The sequence below is a fragment of the Eucalyptus grandis genome, chromosome 1, assembly GCF_016545825.1.
Source record: "Eucalyptus grandis isolate ANBG69807.140 chromosome 1, ASM1654582v1, whole genome shotgun sequence".
Taxonomy (NCBI): Eukaryota; Viridiplantae; Streptophyta; class Magnoliopsida; order Myrtales; family Myrtaceae; genus Eucalyptus; species Eucalyptus grandis.
Window position 1 is genome coordinate 20,913,194 of NC_052612.1, and position 22,309 is coordinate 20,935,502.

Consider the following 22,309-nt stretch of genomic DNA (forward strand, 5'->3'; position numbering starts at 1 on the left):
TTAAAGGTTATGGCTTGGCTATCAATGGGACTCCCTCTAGTAACTTCCATAACAAAGGAGAACAAGAGATACTTGGAGACAAAACGCTCCTAGATGGGGCACATCTATGGAGCGGAAGTCAATAGCCGCTTCTGCAATCTCATCAGGAAAAAACAGCAAGCCGAGTAGTGCTCTTTCTTTTGATCCGGCTGTGTCTTACTCAGAAACTGCTGGATAGTTACTGCTAATGATTTATTCCGCGGGATATAAGCAAGTTCACTGACAGATGGTGTTTTTACTTTATTTTTCAAAGCCCTAAGGTCAATAGCATTGGGATAGCTGCTGATCATGAGTTACGGAAATTTTATGGCGATTAAGTTTTATAATTATCATGAGATTCATTATTGTTCTATTAATGTCGTTCACCCATTTTGTAAGGCAAAAAGATAAAAGACCAGCCCTCTTATTCAAAATTCCTTTTGTGTTATTGATGGCCTGCAAGGTTTATCCCTAATTCAACATTCCTTGGAATCTTTGTGTATTGATATCTAGAGACCACTGCATATTTCAAGATAACAGAGTTAATGCAGGACATTCTTTCTTTCCTTTTCTGTGACCACCTCAATGGTGAAAGATTTTACTTCAAGAAATATACTAAAGTCTCTGTTGTTGATCGACTCTCCATATTGGCGATAGATAAGGATCTCTTATGACCTTTTATTTTATCGATCCGATGCTGTGGATGAGTTCGATTTATACTTGGTTGAATAAAGACACAGTACACAAACAGGATGGAAATTAGGCACACAAGTACCCACAAGTTTGGAAAATGCAATGTCCAGGTGCGATGTTCACTACTCTCCAAAAAACATCAGGAAATGCAATTTTGCAACAGAAAGGTTTGCCTTCTTTGATCTGATTAACTAAACAAAACATAGCGAAGCATAGATTTTTCTGTAGGTATACCAAAGTTTACACCTAAATCTTGACATTCCTTCTGAAATTGGAGACTTTGAGTTCAATATTATCAATTCTAACAAGCTCAAACAAACAGACATCTCCTTCCTTCAAAGAAGTTCCTCTGTGAAATGAGGCCCAACCGGCTGAGAGATTTCCCGAGCCATGTTGTGGGTAGTATAGGAGCTTCACTGGCCATGATCAGTCTGTACATTTAAGAGTTGTGGTTTGCATACTTCCATTGATGTGTTCCCTTAAAATCCCGCCTGGGACAGTCTGCAGAGTTGGTTTTTGATCAATAAATGATCTATGAGTAAGAACGTGAAAGGTATGATGACTAACACATGAAATTTTTGCCAGAACACGTGTGTAATCTCAGAGGCAGACCCGAATCATGTAGGAATACGATGGTAACATACAAGAAGTTAATAGATTTCATTCCTGTCCATTTTTGCACATAAGAACTATTATCTCAGGATCTTTTCTTACCACATTTTGCTTCAATAGATTATGTGACCGATAACTACTGTGAAGGAGGGATACTGCAGCTCATCCTTGTTTGCTCCTTTGAGAGCTGTAGTTACCCTTTTCGAATGTTTAGAACTATGAGAAGCCAGCATGGCGGGGTTCACCTAGCGTTCGCAATTTTCCATCCTAGCTGAATTAGTCAGGTAGAGGCCAGAAGGAAAAATGATACAAAGCAACGCATTACTAATAGGCTAAGATTCACAAACTTTCTGAATCTCATGGCATACAAAGCGTATGCAGTACTTCAGGCATTTATTCATATTAAGAATCTCACTAGTAATTCCTATAACAAAGAAATGAAGATTAAAACTTTGGTTACCTGCTACAACTGAAGAAAAAAGAAAAAGAAAAGAACGGATCAACATCTTCATTCGTTTGAATGAGAAGAGATTCGGAGGAAAAAGAAAGGAAATGGGATGTCTAGTTTAGTTATGAAAAATGAGGATGCTGTGATCTAGGCAGTCGTGCTGAGGGGGCAAATGGTGAGAAAATCATGTTATTACCTAATTATCTATCACCAGCAGCTTTGCAAAACCGTGATTTTTTTAGTTAGAAAGAGTAAAACTGGAAATAGAATCGCTACCTTGAAAGGAATTTTCTTCATCTCAACCTTTGATTGAGTCTCAGTAACTTCTAGATCTCCATACCAGTTGCGGTATCTACCCTTCCCTTAATCAGTGACTAGACAATTAAAACGATAAAATTTTTAGAACTTTTGGTGCTTCAGGTGTCGGACAATTGAGAAGCAGAGGCAAGCGAAAAAAAATAGTGAATGAGAATGACATTAATTAAATCTTACCAATTTTATGGGCATTTGTTTATGCCGATAACTTTTGTATGGTTGAATTGAGATCACCCTCCCAGTTCCCCTGCCACTTGTATTTGAATAGTGAGGCAAAACATAGGTTTGGTGTGCTTAGCGTGCCCTTGGAAAAAATCTTCATTTGCGAGCAGTCTTCCACTTCAATATTTTCTAAGGATGGAAATTTGAAGATGCAACTTGTGGTGGAGGAAAAGCATACTAGGTTCGGTAGATGTTGGAGTGTCAACCTTCTTAGCTTTTCAAGAGAAATCACTTTTCCTTCTCCATTTTCATCGTTCGTCACTACTTCTTCCATTCTTTCGCATCCTTTTATAGTCATGTTGGTGAGATGCACCAAATTTACTATCTTTGAAACTGTCACAAGATGTATCAATCCAGAGGAGTTCTTCACTACTAAATTTGTCAAATTCTGAAAGGATGTCACGGTTGGAAATAATGTTGTCAAACCTGGACAATCCCAAACCTCAAATTTGTTGATACTCTGAAGAATTTTTGCCACCAAATAGCCTTCTCTCCAAACACGCTTTAAGTTGTATAACTTGCGTAACTTAAGTTCTTTCAAATTTTCAAGCACCATATGTTTTCCCTTGTCAACAAGCTCTTCATCAGGGAATATATCTTTGAAAGAACTACAGAAAACCTCAAGGCTTTGTAGGTTCTGAAATCTTTGCAAGAGGGATATGGGAGGAAAGACAACATTTTCATCATGAAAGCATGCCAATGTTAGTGCTTTTGGCTTGCCAAAGACGTCATCAGAAAATTTTCCATTCTATATCATCTGAATATCCTTGTCAAATAATAAAAGTCTCTCCAAGGTGGGAATGCCCTACAAATTGCCAATAAAATGAGAGAAACAAATTCAACAAGGTTTGACAATAAATCATGGGCTATTAGAGGTAAACTCAAGTCGGTTAACTCCCATGAAAAGGGGCCCTATTCTTACATTTTATTAATTTCTAGAATAGTACATACAAGTCCAAGCTTCTAAAGTCATGCCAGAAAATGCAAATCGTAAAAAAATGCTCCACTATGGCCAACAGGCAACCGGGGTTGGTTGTGTGCTCATATTGTAATAATTAGAGAAAGGGAAAGAACTGTACCGACATAGGAATGATCAAACAAATAAATGAAAATCCATTTTACCCAAAAAACATCAAAAGAAAGATGGTCGTCTTGCTGCAATTTGGAAAGAAATTGCTAAATGTCAGTGCCTGATTCTCAATTTAATCCATAGGAAATTCACATTTTTTTATTGGCATCGAAAATTTTTAAGAGAATTTTTAAGTAGAGGCGTTGGCACGATAATCACCCCAACCAACTATTGAGAATATCTAATCCTGTCAACAAAAATATGTAGTTCCTTGAAATTTCAAGTGACGATGTGCACATAGTGTTACTAAAAATATTTTGGGTGTCCACAAATGAAAAGTATACCTAAAGATGCTAGAAATATCTTATGTTGTCAATGAACTATTATGTAAAGGGTTCATGTTTACTATATTATCATAATGTGACATGACTATGTTGTGCACATGAGTTATAGTGGGTGAATAAAAGATTAGCGGTTGCAATCATACCCTCTCAAGCAAGAAGCCTGCTTCATGGTCTAAAAGGTCGTGTTGATCGTCTCTTTGAGCCCACTTGTTCATGGATGCCACAAAAGACAGTATGTTCAATTTGTCACAGTGAGTCACTCGCAATTCCTTCAAGAATGGCCAATTCAAAGGGAGCAAGTCAGGGCTGAAGCTCTTGAGTTGTGACATATCATGGAACACTAGAGAAGTTAGTTGCGGGAAAAAAAATTGAGCTGTAGTAGAGTGTGAAGTGTCATCTCCACTTGTGATTATTTCCTCGAGCTCACATGACTCCACTCGAAGTTCCTCAAGTTGGGTTAGACTTGTAGCCACCCAATGCGGAAATAGATTTTCAAGGCTCTTACAATTCTCAACCTTCACATTTTGTAAATGTTCAAAAGTGAGAGTTTCTTGAAAATTGTCTCCCCATATTTTGCTTAAATTGTCCACGTGGGAGAGAACCATTGACTTAAGCTGAGGAAATTGTACCTAACATATTGAAAAATGACATTATAAATTTGATTACATTGAGTTATGACCTCAAAGTAGGAATCTCCAAACATCCTTTCACAAATCACAACATTCTAGAAGACACAATTAAGGGGGGTCGCTTGATGCCATTTCAATTGATTGATGACTAAGGCCCAATATATTGCATTGGAATAAGCATGAAACGTGTTACGACTAATTAAATTACCTTGCAGTCTATACCACTCGTTACTTTTTATGCATAAAAAAATTGGAGAACATTTTTCATTGAGTTATGACCCAAAGAACGCAATTAAGGCCTCAAATACCACACGAATTCTTTTGCAATTTCCTAAAAATTTTACATGATATGAAATTTAAGACAACTTTCTTACATGAACAAGGATTCTTAGGGAAATGCAATTAGTCTTCATGAACAAATGAAACATGTTATGCCAAAATAGACTGTGATACGAAAAAAATGAAGCCATTGTTTGAGCTGCTATGAATTGTTCATTTAATATCCCATATGGAATTTTCATTTCATTATGATAAGATTAATTAAATTACCAAATGCATATTTGCACAATTCCCTAAGTCCACAAACTATGGAAAAATATAAGTTTGCCATACAAGTATCAAATGGTCCACTAGGATATCCGTCTTAGCCAAATGATCCCTATCAGTACATTGTGTTCGTATACAGGAAATCAACAATGCTATGAGCTCTCATAACTTGTGCACTAACAAACGGGTATTGACATTTTTTTTTATCTGGTTTCAATAAAATTAACACAATTATGTCTTATCACTACCAAAAAAAAAAAAAAAAAAAAAAAAAACAGAATGACTATTTCCATACTTCCCTAAATTTATTAATATTCTAAATTGAGGATTATGATGAGTTTTTGAGTTATTTTAAAAATGTGGGGATACCTTATATTTGACAAATAAATGAAATAACGTTATTGCAACTTGTCACTAACAAAAAAAATCAGACTAGTTTCATACTTCTCTAGCTATTATTAGTATTCTAAAATTAGTACTATGATGGCTTTTTGAAGTATTCTAACAGTGTGGGGGATATTCTAAATTATATGACATATTAATGGCGTTAGAAGTAAATGGGCAACTAGTAGTAAATCTTACCATTAAAGAGTGTAAAAAAAAGAGTGGATGCCAGTTATGATGAAATGTTTTACTCACACATAACAATAAATAAATAATAATTAAAAAAAAGTATTAGAATAAGAAAAAACTCGAGCATTTCCTCCCTAAAACAAGAAAGCAATAGTTAAAAGGCCGCACATTTTTTGCTTCTCATTTAGCTTAGACACTCCATATTATAGTGTTTTGATTATATTGTCCCTTATGTGGCCCACCTTTTGGCATTATTCTCCTTCTCTTTAATTTCTTTTCCTTTTCCTTTTCCTTTTCTTTTCTTTCCTCATGGGTCTCAATTTTTATCTTCTCCTTATCTTTCCCTTGCTATTCCCTCTTTTTTCCATTTTTAGCTTTAGACAAGCCTTCGAAGCATGTGTAGACTCCAGAACGAGGATTGATGGAAGAGAGATTAAGCCAAAAGTCCCAGAACTTTTATTAAAAGATGAAGCACTAAGTAGTGAATGCGTAGAACTCAAGCTGGCAATCGCATTCATAGAACCAAAAGGAAGAGGACCACCACATGGAATTTATCATTTGCTAGCTCCTTTAAACAGATAATTGATGAATCCCCGCTAAAGCAGCTTGCAAGCACTAGGTTTAATGACCACGAGGGAGATCAGAGTCGCAGGACATCAATACACGTCATCGAACTAGATGAGGATGTCTAAAATTTGATCACCAGTCGTCCCCTTTACTAGATCCTGGCATTGGGACTCCACCCTCGTCCTCTCCAAGCGGCTTTCTACCGAAGCTCACTTCCACCCGTTCCCTCTCACCTGCAAGAACATCATCGAGCTCGACTGGGCTCCTGGGCTCATGACGGCTTAGCTGGGGGCTAGCCTTGTCATCTTCGCCAATGTCGCGCTAATCCTCCCAGGTCGAGGAGGAGCGTGGAAGCAAACGGCAGAGGGGAATGAGTGGAGGTGAGGGGGGTGGTGTGGGGATCGGAGGAGTTAGCAAGGGGAATTGGGAAGAGTTGGATGTCATGTTGATGGGCACATGTTCTTAGAAGTGGAGGAGGTGATGGAGTTGGGAAGACACTGCAGGGTTTTGCCGAGAGAGTGTCCCTCTCTATTTCCAAATTGCTTAAATGTAGCTGATAATAAAGTTGCGAATGGCGAAAAGCAGACAATAACGCCAACAAGTTCAGTTGACATTTTCCATCACAATTTGCTCTTCCTTATGAGCTTTTGTCTGGGACTCACATGAAGCATTTGAATGTTTTTTGAGGAAAAAAATGGGAGAGAACGAAACACCAAAGGCATGTATGAAGCGAAAAAACGGAGGAAAAGGGAATAGAGAGAAACGGTATTGTCGACGGGACACTAAAGGCATGGAACGATAAGGAGGACGAAAGTGGGACTTGTGAGGAAAGAGAAGTAGGGGAAAAAAGAAGAAGGAAATAATGCTAAAAGGAAGGCTATATAAAGGACAACATGGTCAAAATATTATGATGGAGAGTGTCTAAGCCAAATGAGGAGTGAGAAAAGTGTGATCTTAGTTAAAACATGTAAAATATTAAAAAAAAAAAAGAGTGACCAAAAAAAACTAACCTGAATAGTTGATATGTGTTTATTTTAAGAAATAATGGAAATTAAAACAAATTTGGTAAAAATACTAGCTTGTGTTCACTGAATTCGATGAAAATTAATTAGAAAATTGACTTTTATTCTTCGAAAAATTAGATGGTGGTGGGTAAATGTATTTCCTCATTATTCTACTTCGACGATAACCTCTCCTAAATGCAATTTATAATCAATAGTTCATTGAACATTGACTTCTAATTGGCTTAACTGACATTTAATAATGGCAACGCCTTCTCCCTCTAATTTTTGGAAAGTTGCTGTGATGACTTTGCGGAAAGTTTTCTTAATTTGAATATTAAAAAACTCAAAGTTGCTTCCAATTGGGTTGTAAGGTAACAATTCTTCAATTTATTTGCTTCAAATTGAACATGCAATTGGTTCACAGTTTACCTTCTTTGAGAAAACTAATTGTTGATTTGTGATTTCAATGACTGGGAAGATGTGAGTTTAACCATTTTGTGAATGGGTTTAAAATTATGAAGTTTAGTTGTGTTGACACCTAACTACAATATTTTATTGCCTGTAATAAACAACCAATTTCTTTTCCTTTATTGATACCATATGTTCAGGATTTCGGAGGCAAAAACAAATGAAAGGAAAAAGAGCTGGATATTGCATTGCACTGGAATTGAAGTTATTTCTTGTGACCCATACAAAGCACCATTCTACTGCAAATTCCAATCACTAGCAGTCCACGGGTATTTCCATTTAAGAAGATGATTAATCTAAAAATCAAAAGCATTGGCTTAACAAAAAGAAGACTGACCTGTGGAGTAAAAAGTGAAGGAGTGTAGTGGTCGATCTCCATCAAAGATTGCCAAGTCAAACTTTTCATCTTGGAGCAATAGGCAATGGTAAGAGATTGTAATGAGGGGCATTCTAGTGGATGTTTCCTTCCTGAGAGAAAACTAGTCAAATTGGGCAAGCATTCCAGCTTCATAAACCAAAGACGCGGGAATGTAATCTTCTCCACTGTGCTTCCTTGCCCTTCTTCCTCTACAATCACTCCTTCCATCTGACCACACTCCTTTATTTCTATCTTACATAGATTGGCAAGGCATCGAGCCATCAATGAAGTAAAAGCATGTTTCAAGTTGTTGCAATTATAAAGGGTGAGTCTATATATAACATTGAAGCGTAGTGTCCCCTGAAGATTGTTGTGCCATAGTCGCCTCAACTTTGGTAGATTGACCAAGTCCAGAGACCATAAACTAGGCAACAGCCGAGTGCTTCCTACACCCAAAAGCCCTTTAAGATCAAATATTTCTTCTAGCGACTCGCAATCACACACCTGCAAATCTTCCAAATTGTGCAAAAGAAACATCAATCTAGATGGAATAACATTAATAAATGATGGACATTTATCCACCATCAATGAATTTAATTGCCAAGATAACTTGATGGGATTAAGTTCACTGTCCCATTTTCCAATCAACTCAGGAAACTCAGACAGCCGCAAAGACTTTACCCCAGCAATCGTAGCCTGTTAGAAAAAGCATCATTAAATATAAACTTCCAATTAGCAAAAAGAAATTACTCCATCGGTGATGAAGACCATCCAAGTACACAAAATTTGGTAACCGATACATACCATTTCTTCAAACATATCTTGGATGGTAATGTTGAGGTTTCCCTTCCAAAACCAAGCTTCTGTTGATACTTGTACTCCCTCTAGCTTTGGTGCCTCTATTGGTCCCTCTGAGAAGAATTTCATGTGGGGACATCCTTTCACAATGACATCTTCCAAGAGAGGGAACTTCAAAGTGTATTTAATTGAGCTAAAACATCTCAACTCTATCAACCCATTAAGCTCCATATGCTTCAATTGATTGAAAGCCACAAGCCCCTCCTCACCTCCTTCGCCATAAATGACTTCTGTCAACATTTTACAATTACTTATCCTCAATTTTGTGAGTTCCACCAAATTTCCAAATATTGTCGGTGTAAACATACTAGATAATCCATCACAACATGACACGTCTAGAGTCTTGATGTGTTGAAAAAATCTTGGAAAGGGTAATGTTACTTTTTGCTCATGACTTAGGCCTTCTATGGCTTCTGTAATGATGCTCAAATCTTCTAGATAAGACTTGCATACAACCAGCTTTTCTAAGCTAGTTAAACTCCAAACAAAAAGGCATGTGGATACTGCAGATTCCTTTGAGAAATGATGAAGTTCGAGAACTCTAAGTTTGCAAAAGACTTCTCCAACATGAAAATGCACATGCCATACCTCCATCCGTTCAGATAAATCCAATTTTAGCTCTTGCAAATTTGGGAATGCGCCCTGAGGAATTAATCAAATCAAAATCTAAAACCAGATTAGTTGAAAGAGTATTCATGTATTATGGTTTAAGTCTTGCATATCATGTGCAACAACTGCATTTTAAAATGTTGAGTCTTATGTGATTCAACGGAAATGCAATAGACATTATTACCAATCTTTTATATTTGACTTGTACCCATATTTGAACTCGAGTGAAACCTTGCATTTCCATTTTTACACATACATACCTTGTGCAAATAACTTCTCCATCAATTATAATATCAATTGCGCAAATTTCGGAGATTGTATCATTAAAAGTATCACATCTTTCTGTTTTTAGCATAAAATCAATCACCCTTACAAAGTTGAAATTAGATGACACTTGTGCCTTGGTAAGATCACACGACATGCCATGTATTTTAAATCTTCATGGTACTTAAGAGAGAGCCAAACCATCAAAATTAGCCTAAACCTTTTTTTTTTTAAATCAACGGTCATGCATTACATTAGACACTGACAAAGATATTCATTCAATATTTGAAGAACATAAGATGCTTCCATGTTCTAAGTTGTATGGATTCAAGGATAGTCATACAGTTTACATCTTCATATGTATAGCTACTTGTATGAGATACTTGATTATGACGTTAATCATCACTTCCAATATTCACCATTGAAGCAAAACAAATAACCTTGAGCCATACCTTTTCTATCAAGAACAAAGGCTGTTTATGAAGTGGCATCTCATTCTCAGGTTGCGCAGCAAGTATCTCCACTTTGTTACAACCATAGACCTCCAACATCTTCAATGCTGGCCAATGTAAAGCTTGTATTCTGGTGTGGATGCACTTCAACTCTGTTAGATGCTCAAGTTTAAGTGAGGTTAACCTTGGGAACACAACCTTGGGAACTAGTCCTTCCTCCTCGATGAGTTCCACAATGCCACATGTACAAATCTCCAATTTCTCAAGTTGGGTTAGTTGTATTGCTATTGAGGCTGGAAATAAAGAGGCGAGGCTCTCGCATCCAGAAACAGTAACAAAATGGAGACACTGGAATTTGACTTGACTATGGAGTTCCTTATCCCATACACACTTTAGCTTTGGTAATTCATCTAATTTCAGCTTTTTTAACGGCAAGTGAGCAACATGATGTCCATCTAAATGATTCACTGGCTGAAGTTTGAAAACAACTTCAAGTGAACCACAATATCTTACCTCCAAACTTTCAAGGCTCTTGAGCCATCCAAGAATGCAAGAAAGAACAATGTTCAATAGCTTATGGCATCTCCGCACTTGAAGAGATTTTAGTTTGTGGAAAGAATCTGTAGCAACTTGATTGTCCCATATTATCTCAATATTATTCATGCTATTGATATATACTGTCTCCAAGCTAGGAAATGCAACCTGCAGTATTCACTCACGAAATTGGTGATTTTGTTTGAAGAAAAAGTTCATGAAGTTCCATTACATATAGATGAGCTTGCTTGAGGAAGTCAACATTAGAAAGCAAACAATGCAGAGATTGAGATTAAAAAGGCAACTAATCATCCATCAAAAGGTGTAGTACGGAAGTATCTATTCCCACTAACCTTGAAATCAAATCATGAGTTCCTTAATTGTCGTAGAGAAAAATTATGAGATGCAAGGAAACACAAAGAAGAAGCGATAGTCCTAACAATCATGGTCTATTATTTGTGGTCGTCTCCTTAGATGAACACATCCTCATCTTGCAAAGGTCATATCAAAGATTGGACAAACCACACAAAACAATGTGAAATATATTGAAAACAGAAAAGGATGATATTCCTTAATCCCGGCGGACCTTAATTGTACCACACTGGATTGTGTTGTTTCTCCATGATAACTATGCTACTTCAATAAAGCATCACGGTTGATTTGTCCATATTAGCAATTTTCCTTTTTTTCATTTTACTAAATGTAGTTTTGTGTTTCATTTTGGACAAGTTTAGCTTCAAAATTAGTGTATTGATCCTCATACTGTCTTTGTTAGCCCGTTAGGTTTCTATTGATTTTACTAATTTGCTAAAATTAAACATGTGTGATACAAATAATACTACGATTTATTAAGTTATAATCTTTAATATCTCTAAAATATACGTGAAATATGTCAAGGTCATCATTACTTCCGGTTAAAGTCAATATCAATTCTTTTTATTCAATTTATATCACTCTAAAGCAATTAAAAGTCAAACTACAATGGGACAATCTTCCTTGTATCATTTTACACTCAAAATAACTCAATATTGTAGTTCATACAAATATTTAAATCCAATAGTCAAAAATAGTCCTAACTATCTCAGTAAAGAAGATTAATAAAGTCATCATATCAATCCTATTAAAGGGCCCATTTAGTTAAGTCAAAGTGGATCCACCTATAAACTTCTCTATTTCATTTTCCATTGGAACGGCCTTCCACCATTTATTCAAGACGTCAAATGAATCGACTAAAATAGTTACACCATGAAACCTTAACAAACATCTGACAAAATTGAAAATCATTATTATGGTTTCCAGATTATCAACAGATCACTCAATTTCATTATTGACAACTTGATTGACTCAATGTTACAGGTAAAAGCGTTACCTCAAACGAGGGGCGCTTTGCACGAATCAAAATTTATAGATCGATCAAATTTGACGGATCATCATCTAGAACTCACACAACACTCTACCACCATCGCTAGTTCTATGTGGTGGCCTATGAACGGTTTAACCCAAGTTTCAAACCATTGTTTCGAGCCACCTAGCACCCCTCTTCCCCCTCCCTCTGTGGACCACCACATACAAGAAGATAGACCTAACCCCAACTTGGCACGAAAAATCAAATGCAACGCAAAACCTTACGAGGGGCCCACCACCCATTCTACCTTTCCGCCAATTGGCTTCCCACCATGTCATTGAAAGCCCCCCTCTTCCAAAAGAGTACCTCAAAGAATCCCCCCAACTGCCCTCCCCCGGCCCTACGTGAGCGACAATTCCATGCACCGGTACACTCGAGACCAGTCCATTAGCGCCGTTGAAGTCGCGCGGTAGTCCATTAGCGCCGTTGAAGCGCGCTAGGGCCCACGCGACGCATAGGCTGAGATTGCATCTATAGCTCACGAGTTACCACCACGGCACACGCACACAGCGGACCTGGATTGGCGCAATCACCTATGCTCGCAGAGCAGCAGAACGGTACCCCAGGGTCGCCTTAAATTCACATATGTCAAACTTATGTGATCTTCTCTCTCCTCATGTTTTTCTTTCTCGCTTTCTTCTTTTATTACTTTCCCTTCAACGCACGTGCAGTTATGATTGGAATTTCTCCCTTTTTTTTTTGTTCTTTTCATATATTCTCTTAATGCGATTTTGCTTACCTCCTGATTGTCTACTTCTTACATCTGTCCAATATGTACAATTCCTTTTTAGCTCGTTTTGATGAAATCTTGATTTTTGAAATGACTCAAAAAGTGTTGATTATAAAAGAGGATACCATTAGAAATTTACATATAAAAAATATAAGAATTGAAAGGCCCGACAAGTTGTGCTTCAATTAACACATTTGTAAATGATACGAATTGATATGAACGTAATATACGTAAATTTGTAGTAAAATTAACAAAAATATAGTGTTGTCCAATGAATATAAATTGCTAGCCAGTCGATTTTTTATTTTATTTTGACAGAAAGCACTTATATTTAGTTATGTTTGGAAGAAAGATGCTAACGTGGAAGCTTCAAAATATTGAAAATACTTCTCTCAATAACCTATATGCCTACCCAACAGGCAGAAGCTAAGAGACTCCTTTGCATGATTCCTCTTTCTTCAATTACTACGTAATTAGCAGTATTCTCGCACATTTGTATGGGCATGGAATCTTTCATTTATGTAAAATCAGAATATGTTTTTAATACAAATAACTGATTAATTATATCTCATTTCATACAAATCTCCCTTTTGAAGAAAAAGGCTAAATTCTTAACTTGTATTATGTAAAAACATAGGATTTGATCATATTTAAAAATTCCTAATTTTCATTATTATATGACGTAGAGTGATTTTATACATAAAATATAACATTATTGTAATATTGATAGATTATAGGAGGAGTTACATTGCTAATTTGCAAGGCTAAAACTCATTAAAACCGATGGCATTGAACAAGGCAACAAGCAAGATGAGTGGAAAGTACAAGAGAAGGAGAATGATCAGACTGCAAATTAAAAGATTCGGTGACTATATTTAATATTTATATAGATTTTCGAATGAAATGCTGATTCCGTGATGAAGGGGAAACAACAGCACATTTAAAAAATTAGCCACATGTCTTGCACATCAATAATTCGCTGGAAAATTTCAGATTTTTTGTCAAAGTACATAAATTATAAACAAATGAAAATTTATTGCCTTACATAATTAAATAAAAGTTCAATGACTATATTACAAAATCTTTTTCTATACAGTTACTCCATAATTTTGAGAATTAACAGTTGAGTTCATTGAAGATTAATTATCCAACTTTCTCTACTTTTAAATTCTTCATTTCAAATTAAAATCACAATTAGAACAGTAACTCTACTTTGACCTATCCAGATTTGATGGTGCGTTGATTATGTGGAACGCAATCAATTTTAACCAAAGGGGACTTTGGCGATTATGCTTAGTCTCCAGTATAACTATTTATTTGTTAATTTTAATTAATTAGCTGGCTGGCATAATAATTATTTATATGCATGTATCTTTATTCTAATTTCTTAACAATTTGATGTAATTGATCCAACTCTTGTGGGTGTGAATTGAAACTTGCCAATTATTTGTAGCGGCATGTGGCAACTAGAAATGCACAGCATGTAAACTTATGAAGTGCTATAACACATAAAATTGATCAGATTTTTATTATATTTAAGATTTTGACGTAACATTAATCACTTACCTCTTGATTGAAGAGGACAGTATAGCACGACTTGATGCGATCCTCATCCTGAGCTTTTGGTGTACCTATGATCAATCTTTCATTAGACGAAAACAATGTCATCCTTTGCATTGCAGGGATGAATAAATCTAAGAAGGTCTTCAATGATGAAACCGAAAAAAAAAAATCAATCTTACACTTTTTGCGAGAGAAGCATGTCAAACTTTCCAAATCTGCTAAATGTAAATCAGTCAACATCATGAATACTAGAGTTTCTGATGTTTCTACTCTCAACCCTTCTTCCTCCATAATGATCGCCTCCATGTTCTTGCAATTCCATATATATAGTTCTCTCAATTGTGCAAGAGACTGAACCATGGATGGGAAAAATAGAAACCGGAGGTTGTGACAAGTATACACGTATAACTTCTTTAAATTATGGAATTTCACGATTCCACAAGGATTCTTGTTCCATATGCACCTCAAACTTACTAAACCATATATATATATAGTGTTTAGCTCAGAGAGAGTCTCAATATTTGCATCGGCGCCTAGTCCGTCAAGGTCAAAAATTTCTTGCACCGAATTGCAAGCTTCTACCTTTAAAGTGTGTAACTTGTGTAGTTTTGTCAGTGACCTAGAGTTGATAACTTTTGAGAGAGATTTGCATGAAGACACCCTAAGAAGTTGGAGATTGCTGAGCCCCAAGGGAGATTCATCAGTCCATAAATTTTCTAGATTGGGAAGTCCAGCCATCGTCAAGGACTCCAAGAATGGGATTGAAACCTGACGAATAAAGCCATCAGCAATCGCATTTACAATTGCAAAGGGCAACTAAGAAATTTGTGGGCTATAGCAGGTCATTACAAATGGTTGCAGAAGAAAATTTACAAACTTAGGATAATTTTTGCATTTAGATACATCTATGATAGGGAATCTGATTTGCAATTTGGATCAAAAGACAACTAATAAACTTCATTTTTTATTTACAATATACTCATGGATGTTATTATGATTAGATTTTGTTTGCAATTTACTAACAACAAGGGAAATTATGGTCATGAAGAAATAGTAGTTGTTCATTTTGCTAATGACTATGAAAATTTGCGATCCATACAGCAAAAGAAATTGTATTCAAGGTAAATTACTTCCTATAAGATAAACTATTTGCTCTTAGGTTATGTTACTATTGTGATGATCTATGACTCATTTTATTGGATGATTTTTAGAAAGTATTGTACTATTACACAACGGAGATTACTACAATGAAAAAAAACACAAAGAAACTATAGAATGACTTATGAAAGATATTGGCAGTTACTTATGAAGGAAAATATCTCATTGCAATATTTGATCAACAAGGTGAGATCGCAATCATGAGAAGTAAATTATTATGCCATAAGACCTTAATTACTACCTACCTAAGGAAACTTAGCTCTGGCAAATAATAATAATAATAATAATGAAACTTAGCAATTTCAAAAAGTAATTTGCTACTTCGCAAGGAGGAACACTGTCATGAAAGTTTTGTGATTGCAGGCAACTTCTTTTCCATGCCTAGGGCATGCACCTGGGCTGCTTGGGCTTATCCAGAACCAATCAATTAATGCATGAAATATTATAATTTATATAATAAGATCCAATAAAGTTATGTATTTGTATCGAACGACATGGCGAGTTTATCTTTAATAGTTGTTCTACAAATGACAGTACCTTCAATCCTTAATATTAAGTACCTGGACGTGGATAGTCAATTGCTACCCTTACACCTACTCTCTTCGAGTTTTTTTTTTTTTTTTCATTTTACCAAATTCTTGTTCAGTTTCTTCACATCACCCAAGAATCAACCTCAGGAAAGTACGTCCAAGGCTCGCGCTAGCGTCGAGTTTCTGGTCACGCCAGAGTTCAGGAGAGAAATAGATAGACATAGAACTTGCCCCTGGTCCGCAAGGAAGATGACCGAGCGCAAGGGTAGAATGAGTTGTGGCCGGTCATGGTGTTGGCAGATGAGCGTGGCGATGGTGGGGGCAAGCAGATCTGGTTCTCCGCCCTCCCGCGATGCTGAACAACTTTCGGATGGAGAGAGAGAGAATGCGGGCGTGGGGGATGAAGAAGAAAAGCAAGATGACACGTGTCGACCATCCATGCGTGTCGTAGACAACGGGTGCATGGTGGGCCGCAAGCATCCATACCCAAACTTCCTTTTGTACTTCGTAAATCTACCATGACAACTTAAATTTCCACAAATCTTTATTACATAATTATAATAGGGCAATCCTGTCTGGTCAACTAGAAGGCTCTAAGCAATTTTGTACAAAACAGCCGTGCGTTTTCCTGAATTGGACCACTGCTTATCCATGTTGTAGTTCTCTTACTAACGATAACCAATTTAATCAACTATATATAACCGGCCTCAATTTCAATTAAATGCCATTAATTGTTTTGTGATGATATAAATTATCAATTTCATATTCATAATTTCCCAATTCATAGTGCTTGAGACAATTTTCTAAATTGGATGTCTAGGTGATAAAGGTTTATTATACAAAATCATGTAATTATTTTTATTATGAATGCTATGGTCTACTATATCTCAATTGCCATTTCATATACTTGAGCCTCGATTGCACCTTGGAATTATGATTCAAACCAAGTATTCACTTGAAAATCGTGTCGTTTTAATCTTTCAACAATTAAGAACGTGATTTGGACCATAATGAAGGAACAAAGGACATGAGCTAGTTTAGAAATGAGCAAAAAAACTCAGTTACATGAATTAATTAATAAAATTAAGCCCAAATTTTGAGTAAACAATGCGGGAAAATGACAATAATTTTCACCACTTAACATAGAATTGGTGAGTTATTTTTTCGTAAATTATGAAAATCAAAGTTCCACTCCATTATGGACCGAATCTATGTACATTCCCTTGATTATTTAGGTCAAAATCTTACTTAACTTCACGAAAAATAAAATGCTATCATTTCTGTTGATGAAATTTGTCAACACTGTTATTATTAGAACTTGATTTTAATTATTTTTCAAAATGTTGAGGACTAGTCCAAATAAAGTATTTAGAATTGGATTGACTCATGACTAAATTGTTAGGACCTGTGGCACTTCCCCAGCAAAACATATTTAGGACTCAATTGCATATTACACGTTATTTTTTTACAATAAAGTTGCAATTCTTGTGTGTCTGTTTTAGTTGAATCATCCTCTGCCGTCCGAATGCACTAAAATGAGTTGAAAATTTCCAAAATAAATAAAGAAAAATAAAGAAAAAAATGCAATGATCTTAACAGAGGTTTAGACAAAAAATTACTAATAATATGGTTGACTTCATGAAAAGAGCTAAATATCCACAGTAGGCTTTCAAATACATCCGGAGCATACAAAACAGTCATTGGAAAGGCTAAATTTTATATTTCACTATGCATATAGCATCCCCAGTCAGCTATTTAAATGGACCATTGGATGATAACATCACACAGATATGCCCAGTATGTCATAATTTATATAACCAAATTCTGGAAGTAAATGTGTACCGCTTAAAGTCTTCATGGGGGATTTCATGTTGTTTTCCTAAAAGTCGTTCACTAAAGCCTACGACTACGAGATATTAGCATAAGTTGAATATTTATGTTTGTTATGCTCAAAGTGCTTACAAATATATGAACACGCATGAAATTGTGTACTTTTATACTAATAGGGCCTATGTAATGACTAAATGCTTATTGAAATACACTATATGAAATGACGTGCATCAATTAGGATAGCATCATTGCTAAAATTTGAAAACCAAATTCCCTTGCTCATTCTTCGTGTTGACTTTAACCTAATCTGCCTAGATATTATATTTTATGGATAATAACACAGTTAGATAACTAAATTCAGGGAATCTATTTTACAAGAGACATGACGTTACTGTGGAATTATTCTAATGCCAAAATTCCCTTCAATTTTGCTATGTAAAACCCTTTTAATATAGGTATACTTGCAGCACGTAAGTTGAAAATAACTCAGATCCTATCCGGAACTAAATTTACATGTATTCCGTTCTATTAGTTGGACTAGATTGCTTTAACTAATTACGGGGAAGGCATGATTGGACAAGGTAAGTAGGAAGCAAATGAACTGAAAAATAAAATAAAGGAATAAGGATTATAATTTACGTTACATCTAATTAGCAAATCAACAAAAGATTAATAAATAATATATTCTTTTGATAGGAAGTTACCTGTTGCCCATTAAAGAAAGTAACTTGATTGCCAACTTCATCTTTTGACGTACTACTTGAAGGAGCCATCCCCTGGGTGAAAAAGTTCTTGATATTTGGCAAGTTTCGCAATTCTAATGCATGCAAATTAGGCAATTCAACTTTGCCACAATCATCAACTTGTACAATCTCCCGCATTAAGTGGCACTTGATAGCTCGGATCTCTTCAAGCTGTGGAAGTTCTTTCAATAATGAAAGAGGAAACAAAATTTCCATCTTATCGCAACTTTCGACTCGTATTTCTTTTAATGCAATGAAGGAGTTAAAGGAGATATGGTTGTTGCATATTTGCTCCAAGTTGATAAGATTCTCGAGAATTAACGACTCCAAAGTCTTAAAATCTGTATGGGATGGCGAGTCGAGGACGTAATGGATGGAGGGACTATTCTTCGCGTGTAGATGCTTTAATTTTGGAAAGCCCTCTTGGGATAATGTGCAAATACTTTGCTCAATTCCGTTTGATCCATCTAAAAATAGATCATCAGTTTTGCCTAATAAAGTTTGTATACATCCTTTCCGAAGAATATCGCTTGTTGGATCCAACTTAAGCTCCAATGTGCTTGATCCTTTGTGACTTTGCTGAAGCGTCACATCACCTATATGGATTTTGTACTTGGTTAACTTCTTGACATTTAGATCTTCTGGGAGTACACTTGGATCAAGAATGGACACATGCAAAGTGCATAAATTCTTCATGTTATTCAACTCGATAAGCTTAGCATTAGTTGATGGAGTTTGCTCCACGGGGTTCCATTGATCAAAGCTATTCTCCATATACAACTCCTCCAATTTCATCAAGCTTCCAAGCACACCCGGTTCGATTATCTCAAGTTGTGAGCAATGGTTTAAGTCTAACAACCTCAACTCTACCAATTGTCCAATTTCTTTTGGCAATCGTTGAATTTTGGAGTTCACAAAGCTAAGAATATATAGCCCTTTTAGCTCGCCAATCATGGCTACATCCTCTAATGAACAACCATCAAGACACAAAGTACGTAAGTTCTCCAACAACTGAAACGGAGAAGGTGAACAAGTGAGACGCACCTGAGAAAGATGTAAGACCATGAGCTTTCTCATAGAGTTGAAACATGTATCTGGGACCTTAAGAGATTTATTGTTTGTGAATAGCAAAAGGATCTGCATTTCGGGGCAATCTAACTCTTTGGGAAGCTCCTTCATGTCAACAAAGGGAAAGCATGCCGCCGTATAACTTTTGAGCTTGTCCTTCGGCAACTCTATCACTGACTTATCATTCAACACGAGAAAAGGATCATCTCTTGAAGCGACTGAGGCAACAAATCCACGAACCAAGTCATGTATCTTGAAACCATCAACATCTTCATTGTCTTTTTTTTTTTTTTTGGTCGAAACATCTTCATCGTCTACTAACAAAAAAGAGGAGGCTTTCAAGGTTCGGATCAATGAGTGCAGCCTATTTCTAACTTCTTCCATGTTGCTATCTTCTCGAAATAACCTTGAACCCACGCCATACCTCACCAAGTTTTCAAGAGAGGGCTTGGAGACACCATAAACAGCACAGAGTCGTAACAATGACTTCACCTCCTTGCCATCCTTCCCTTTGAAACGATCATAACTCAACTGCAACATCTTATTTATAATCTCACTTAATCCTTCATCTGTAGACTTCTCAATTTGTCTCAAAACATCCTTCCATTCATAAAAATCAGCATCTTTGAAAATATTCCCCATTGCAATAATTAGGAAAGGCAAACCTGCACATTTGCGGAGTGCTTCATCCACTAGCGATTTGAACGGGTCATCATGAACCTTCTTCTCTCCCACCATCCTCTCAAACAATCTTCTTGCCTCTTCATCCTTTAGCTCTTCGAGGCGGAAGTCCTTGTCGCAGCCCATTTCCCTTCGCAAAACATCTTGAAATCTTGAAGTCAGCAACAACTTGCATCCTATGACTTTGTTGTCATGTCCGCAAGGAATGCCCACTAATTTCAAGTCAAGCCCCTTCCATAGGTTGTCCAGTATTATGAGGACCTTCTTTTTCTCCCTCTCCTCTTTTTCCAACCTTGTGCTTAGACGCTCAGCTCGTGAATTGACATACTCCACATCCTTTATGTCCAGGCCCAACGAGTGCGCAATCTCTCCTTGAATCCTCTTGATGTCTTGATTTTCCGACACGTCGGCCTTACCGACCCAATCAAACAACTTCTCTTTCTTTATTCTCCTTTCGGCTTCCACCAATAGGGTGGACTTGCCGAGCCCGCCCATTCCATAAATCCCCACAACTCTATTGTTGTTATCAGCAAGAGTGGCCATGATCTCCTGCATGATCGATTCTCTAGATTTGATGATGCCATCGTCCTTGAGCTTAATCGACGTCGAGGCTGAAGAAGCAAAGTTTGTCGCGGTGGCCAACTGGACGAAATCTTTGTCCTCTCTCCTGGCCGGAGTCAAAGCAGCAACGTTCCCTGGAGCAGGACCGTTGAAGGAGATGTCCTTGAATTGACTGCAATCTTGAGTGAGTTGCTTGATGTCCTCGATCTTGTCCTTGGCCTTCGTGCTGAACTGGTAGCGACAATTGGGATCGGGAAGACACCCGTAGCAGCAATTCTTACTCGCCTTTTCGAAGTCGTCCGACAAGTTTCGCGCCTCATTCAAGGCCTTCTCAGCACTTGCCTGCCACTCTGTGATGGGACTGTAGACGTTCCGGAGATTTTTTCTGGCCTCTTCCACTGCATTTTGGATCCTCTCGGCCTCATACGCCAGCTTCCCAACTTCCTTCTGAAGATCCCGGGCGTAGCTCTTGGAGGAGATCACGTATCCGAATTGACGCTTGATGGGAACAACTGCCCACTTCAAGACATCCCACGCAATAGAAACAACGGAATCGTTTGACATTTTTCCTTTTCTTTTCTTTTTTTTTTTTTTTGTTTTTTGTTTTTTGTTTTTTGTTTTTCTTAAGAAAGAAAGAGCGATAAAACGGGGAGACAGGAGAGAGAGAATGATGAAAAGAGCAGCAGACAGACAGTGAAGAAGAAGAAGAAGAGGAGGAAGAATGATGGGGCCAAGGAGAAGAAAGAGCGAAACAGAGCAAGAACAACGAAAGGCGAATGAGGCAAAGAGATTTGAGTGCAAAAGGGGATGAAGAGGGGCGTCGAAGAGCAGTCAATCTAAGTATGAAATTGCTTGGTAATCTAACCTTAGTTAATGCCTTAACTAAAATTAATCAAAATATTGGGCAGCTGAAAACTTGTAAGCAGCGTGTTCCTAGTAGAAACTGGTCAAAAAAAAAGAAAAAAAAAGACAGCTCTTGGTCGCCTCAACCAAGACAGCAATAAGATGCTGGAATTATAAAAAATCGAGTTTCAGGAAAGTTTGATTTTCTGCACGTTAATATTCCTTTAGTTGACCGCTCACCATCAGATGAAGCACGGATATGTTGCAGCAGCTTCCGTGTGAGCGTCGATACCCTCTCCGACGTGCTCGGACATGCGGTCAACACTTGATCAATTCTTCTCGACACGTTCCGACACGTGTGGCCGGAAGACGATGGAGGGTGGAGGCGAGGGCAAGGGAGCAAAGGCAAGGCCGTGAGCGACGGCAAGCTTGCAATGGCAAGGGAGGGTCAAAGGAAGAGTAGAGACCGAGCGACCCAGAGAGCAGGCAACTATGATGCCGCGATGGAAGGTTGACAGCAAGGCTGTAGCTGTGAAGGAGGAAGGGTCGGAGGCGAGGCGACAAAGCGATTGTGATGAGGACCGAGAGAGAGCAGAGATCGAGCGGAAGAGGGT

The 22,309-nt window shown here is 37.2% G+C and overlaps 1 protein-coding gene across 5 annotated transcripts; it reads right to left on the reverse strand.

Annotated features, from left to right (window-relative positions):
* Positions 1 to 798: 798 nt before the first annotated feature.
* On the reverse strand, positions 799 to 22,309 carry LOC108957752 (probable disease resistance protein At4g27220). 5 transcript variants are annotated; one of them, XM_039307919.1, is made up of 10 exons: positions 18,504 to 22,309; positions 14,461 to 15,049; positions 14,285 to 14,349; positions 10,050 to 10,751; positions 8,671 to 9,366; positions 7,846 to 8,562; positions 3,865 to 3,990; positions 2,264 to 3,113; positions 2,048 to 2,145; positions 799 to 1,212 (listed from the first exon to the last, which is right to left on the reverse strand). In XM_039307919.1, exons 1-8 carry the CDS (start codon positions 21,414 to 21,416, stop codon positions 3,057 to 3,059), a joined length of 5,865 nt encoding a protein of 1,954 aa, XP_039163853.1. In that variant the 5' UTR covers positions 21,417 to 22,309; the 3' UTR covers positions 799 to 1,212; positions 2,048 to 2,145; positions 2,264 to 3,056. The 5 variants fall into 5 exon arrangements, with proteins under 5 accessions (XP_039163853.1, XP_039163828.1, XP_018724503.2 ...); XM_039307894.1 differs by having other exon boundaries at positions 3,865 to 4,350; XM_018868958.2 differs by lacking the exon at positions 3,865 to 3,990.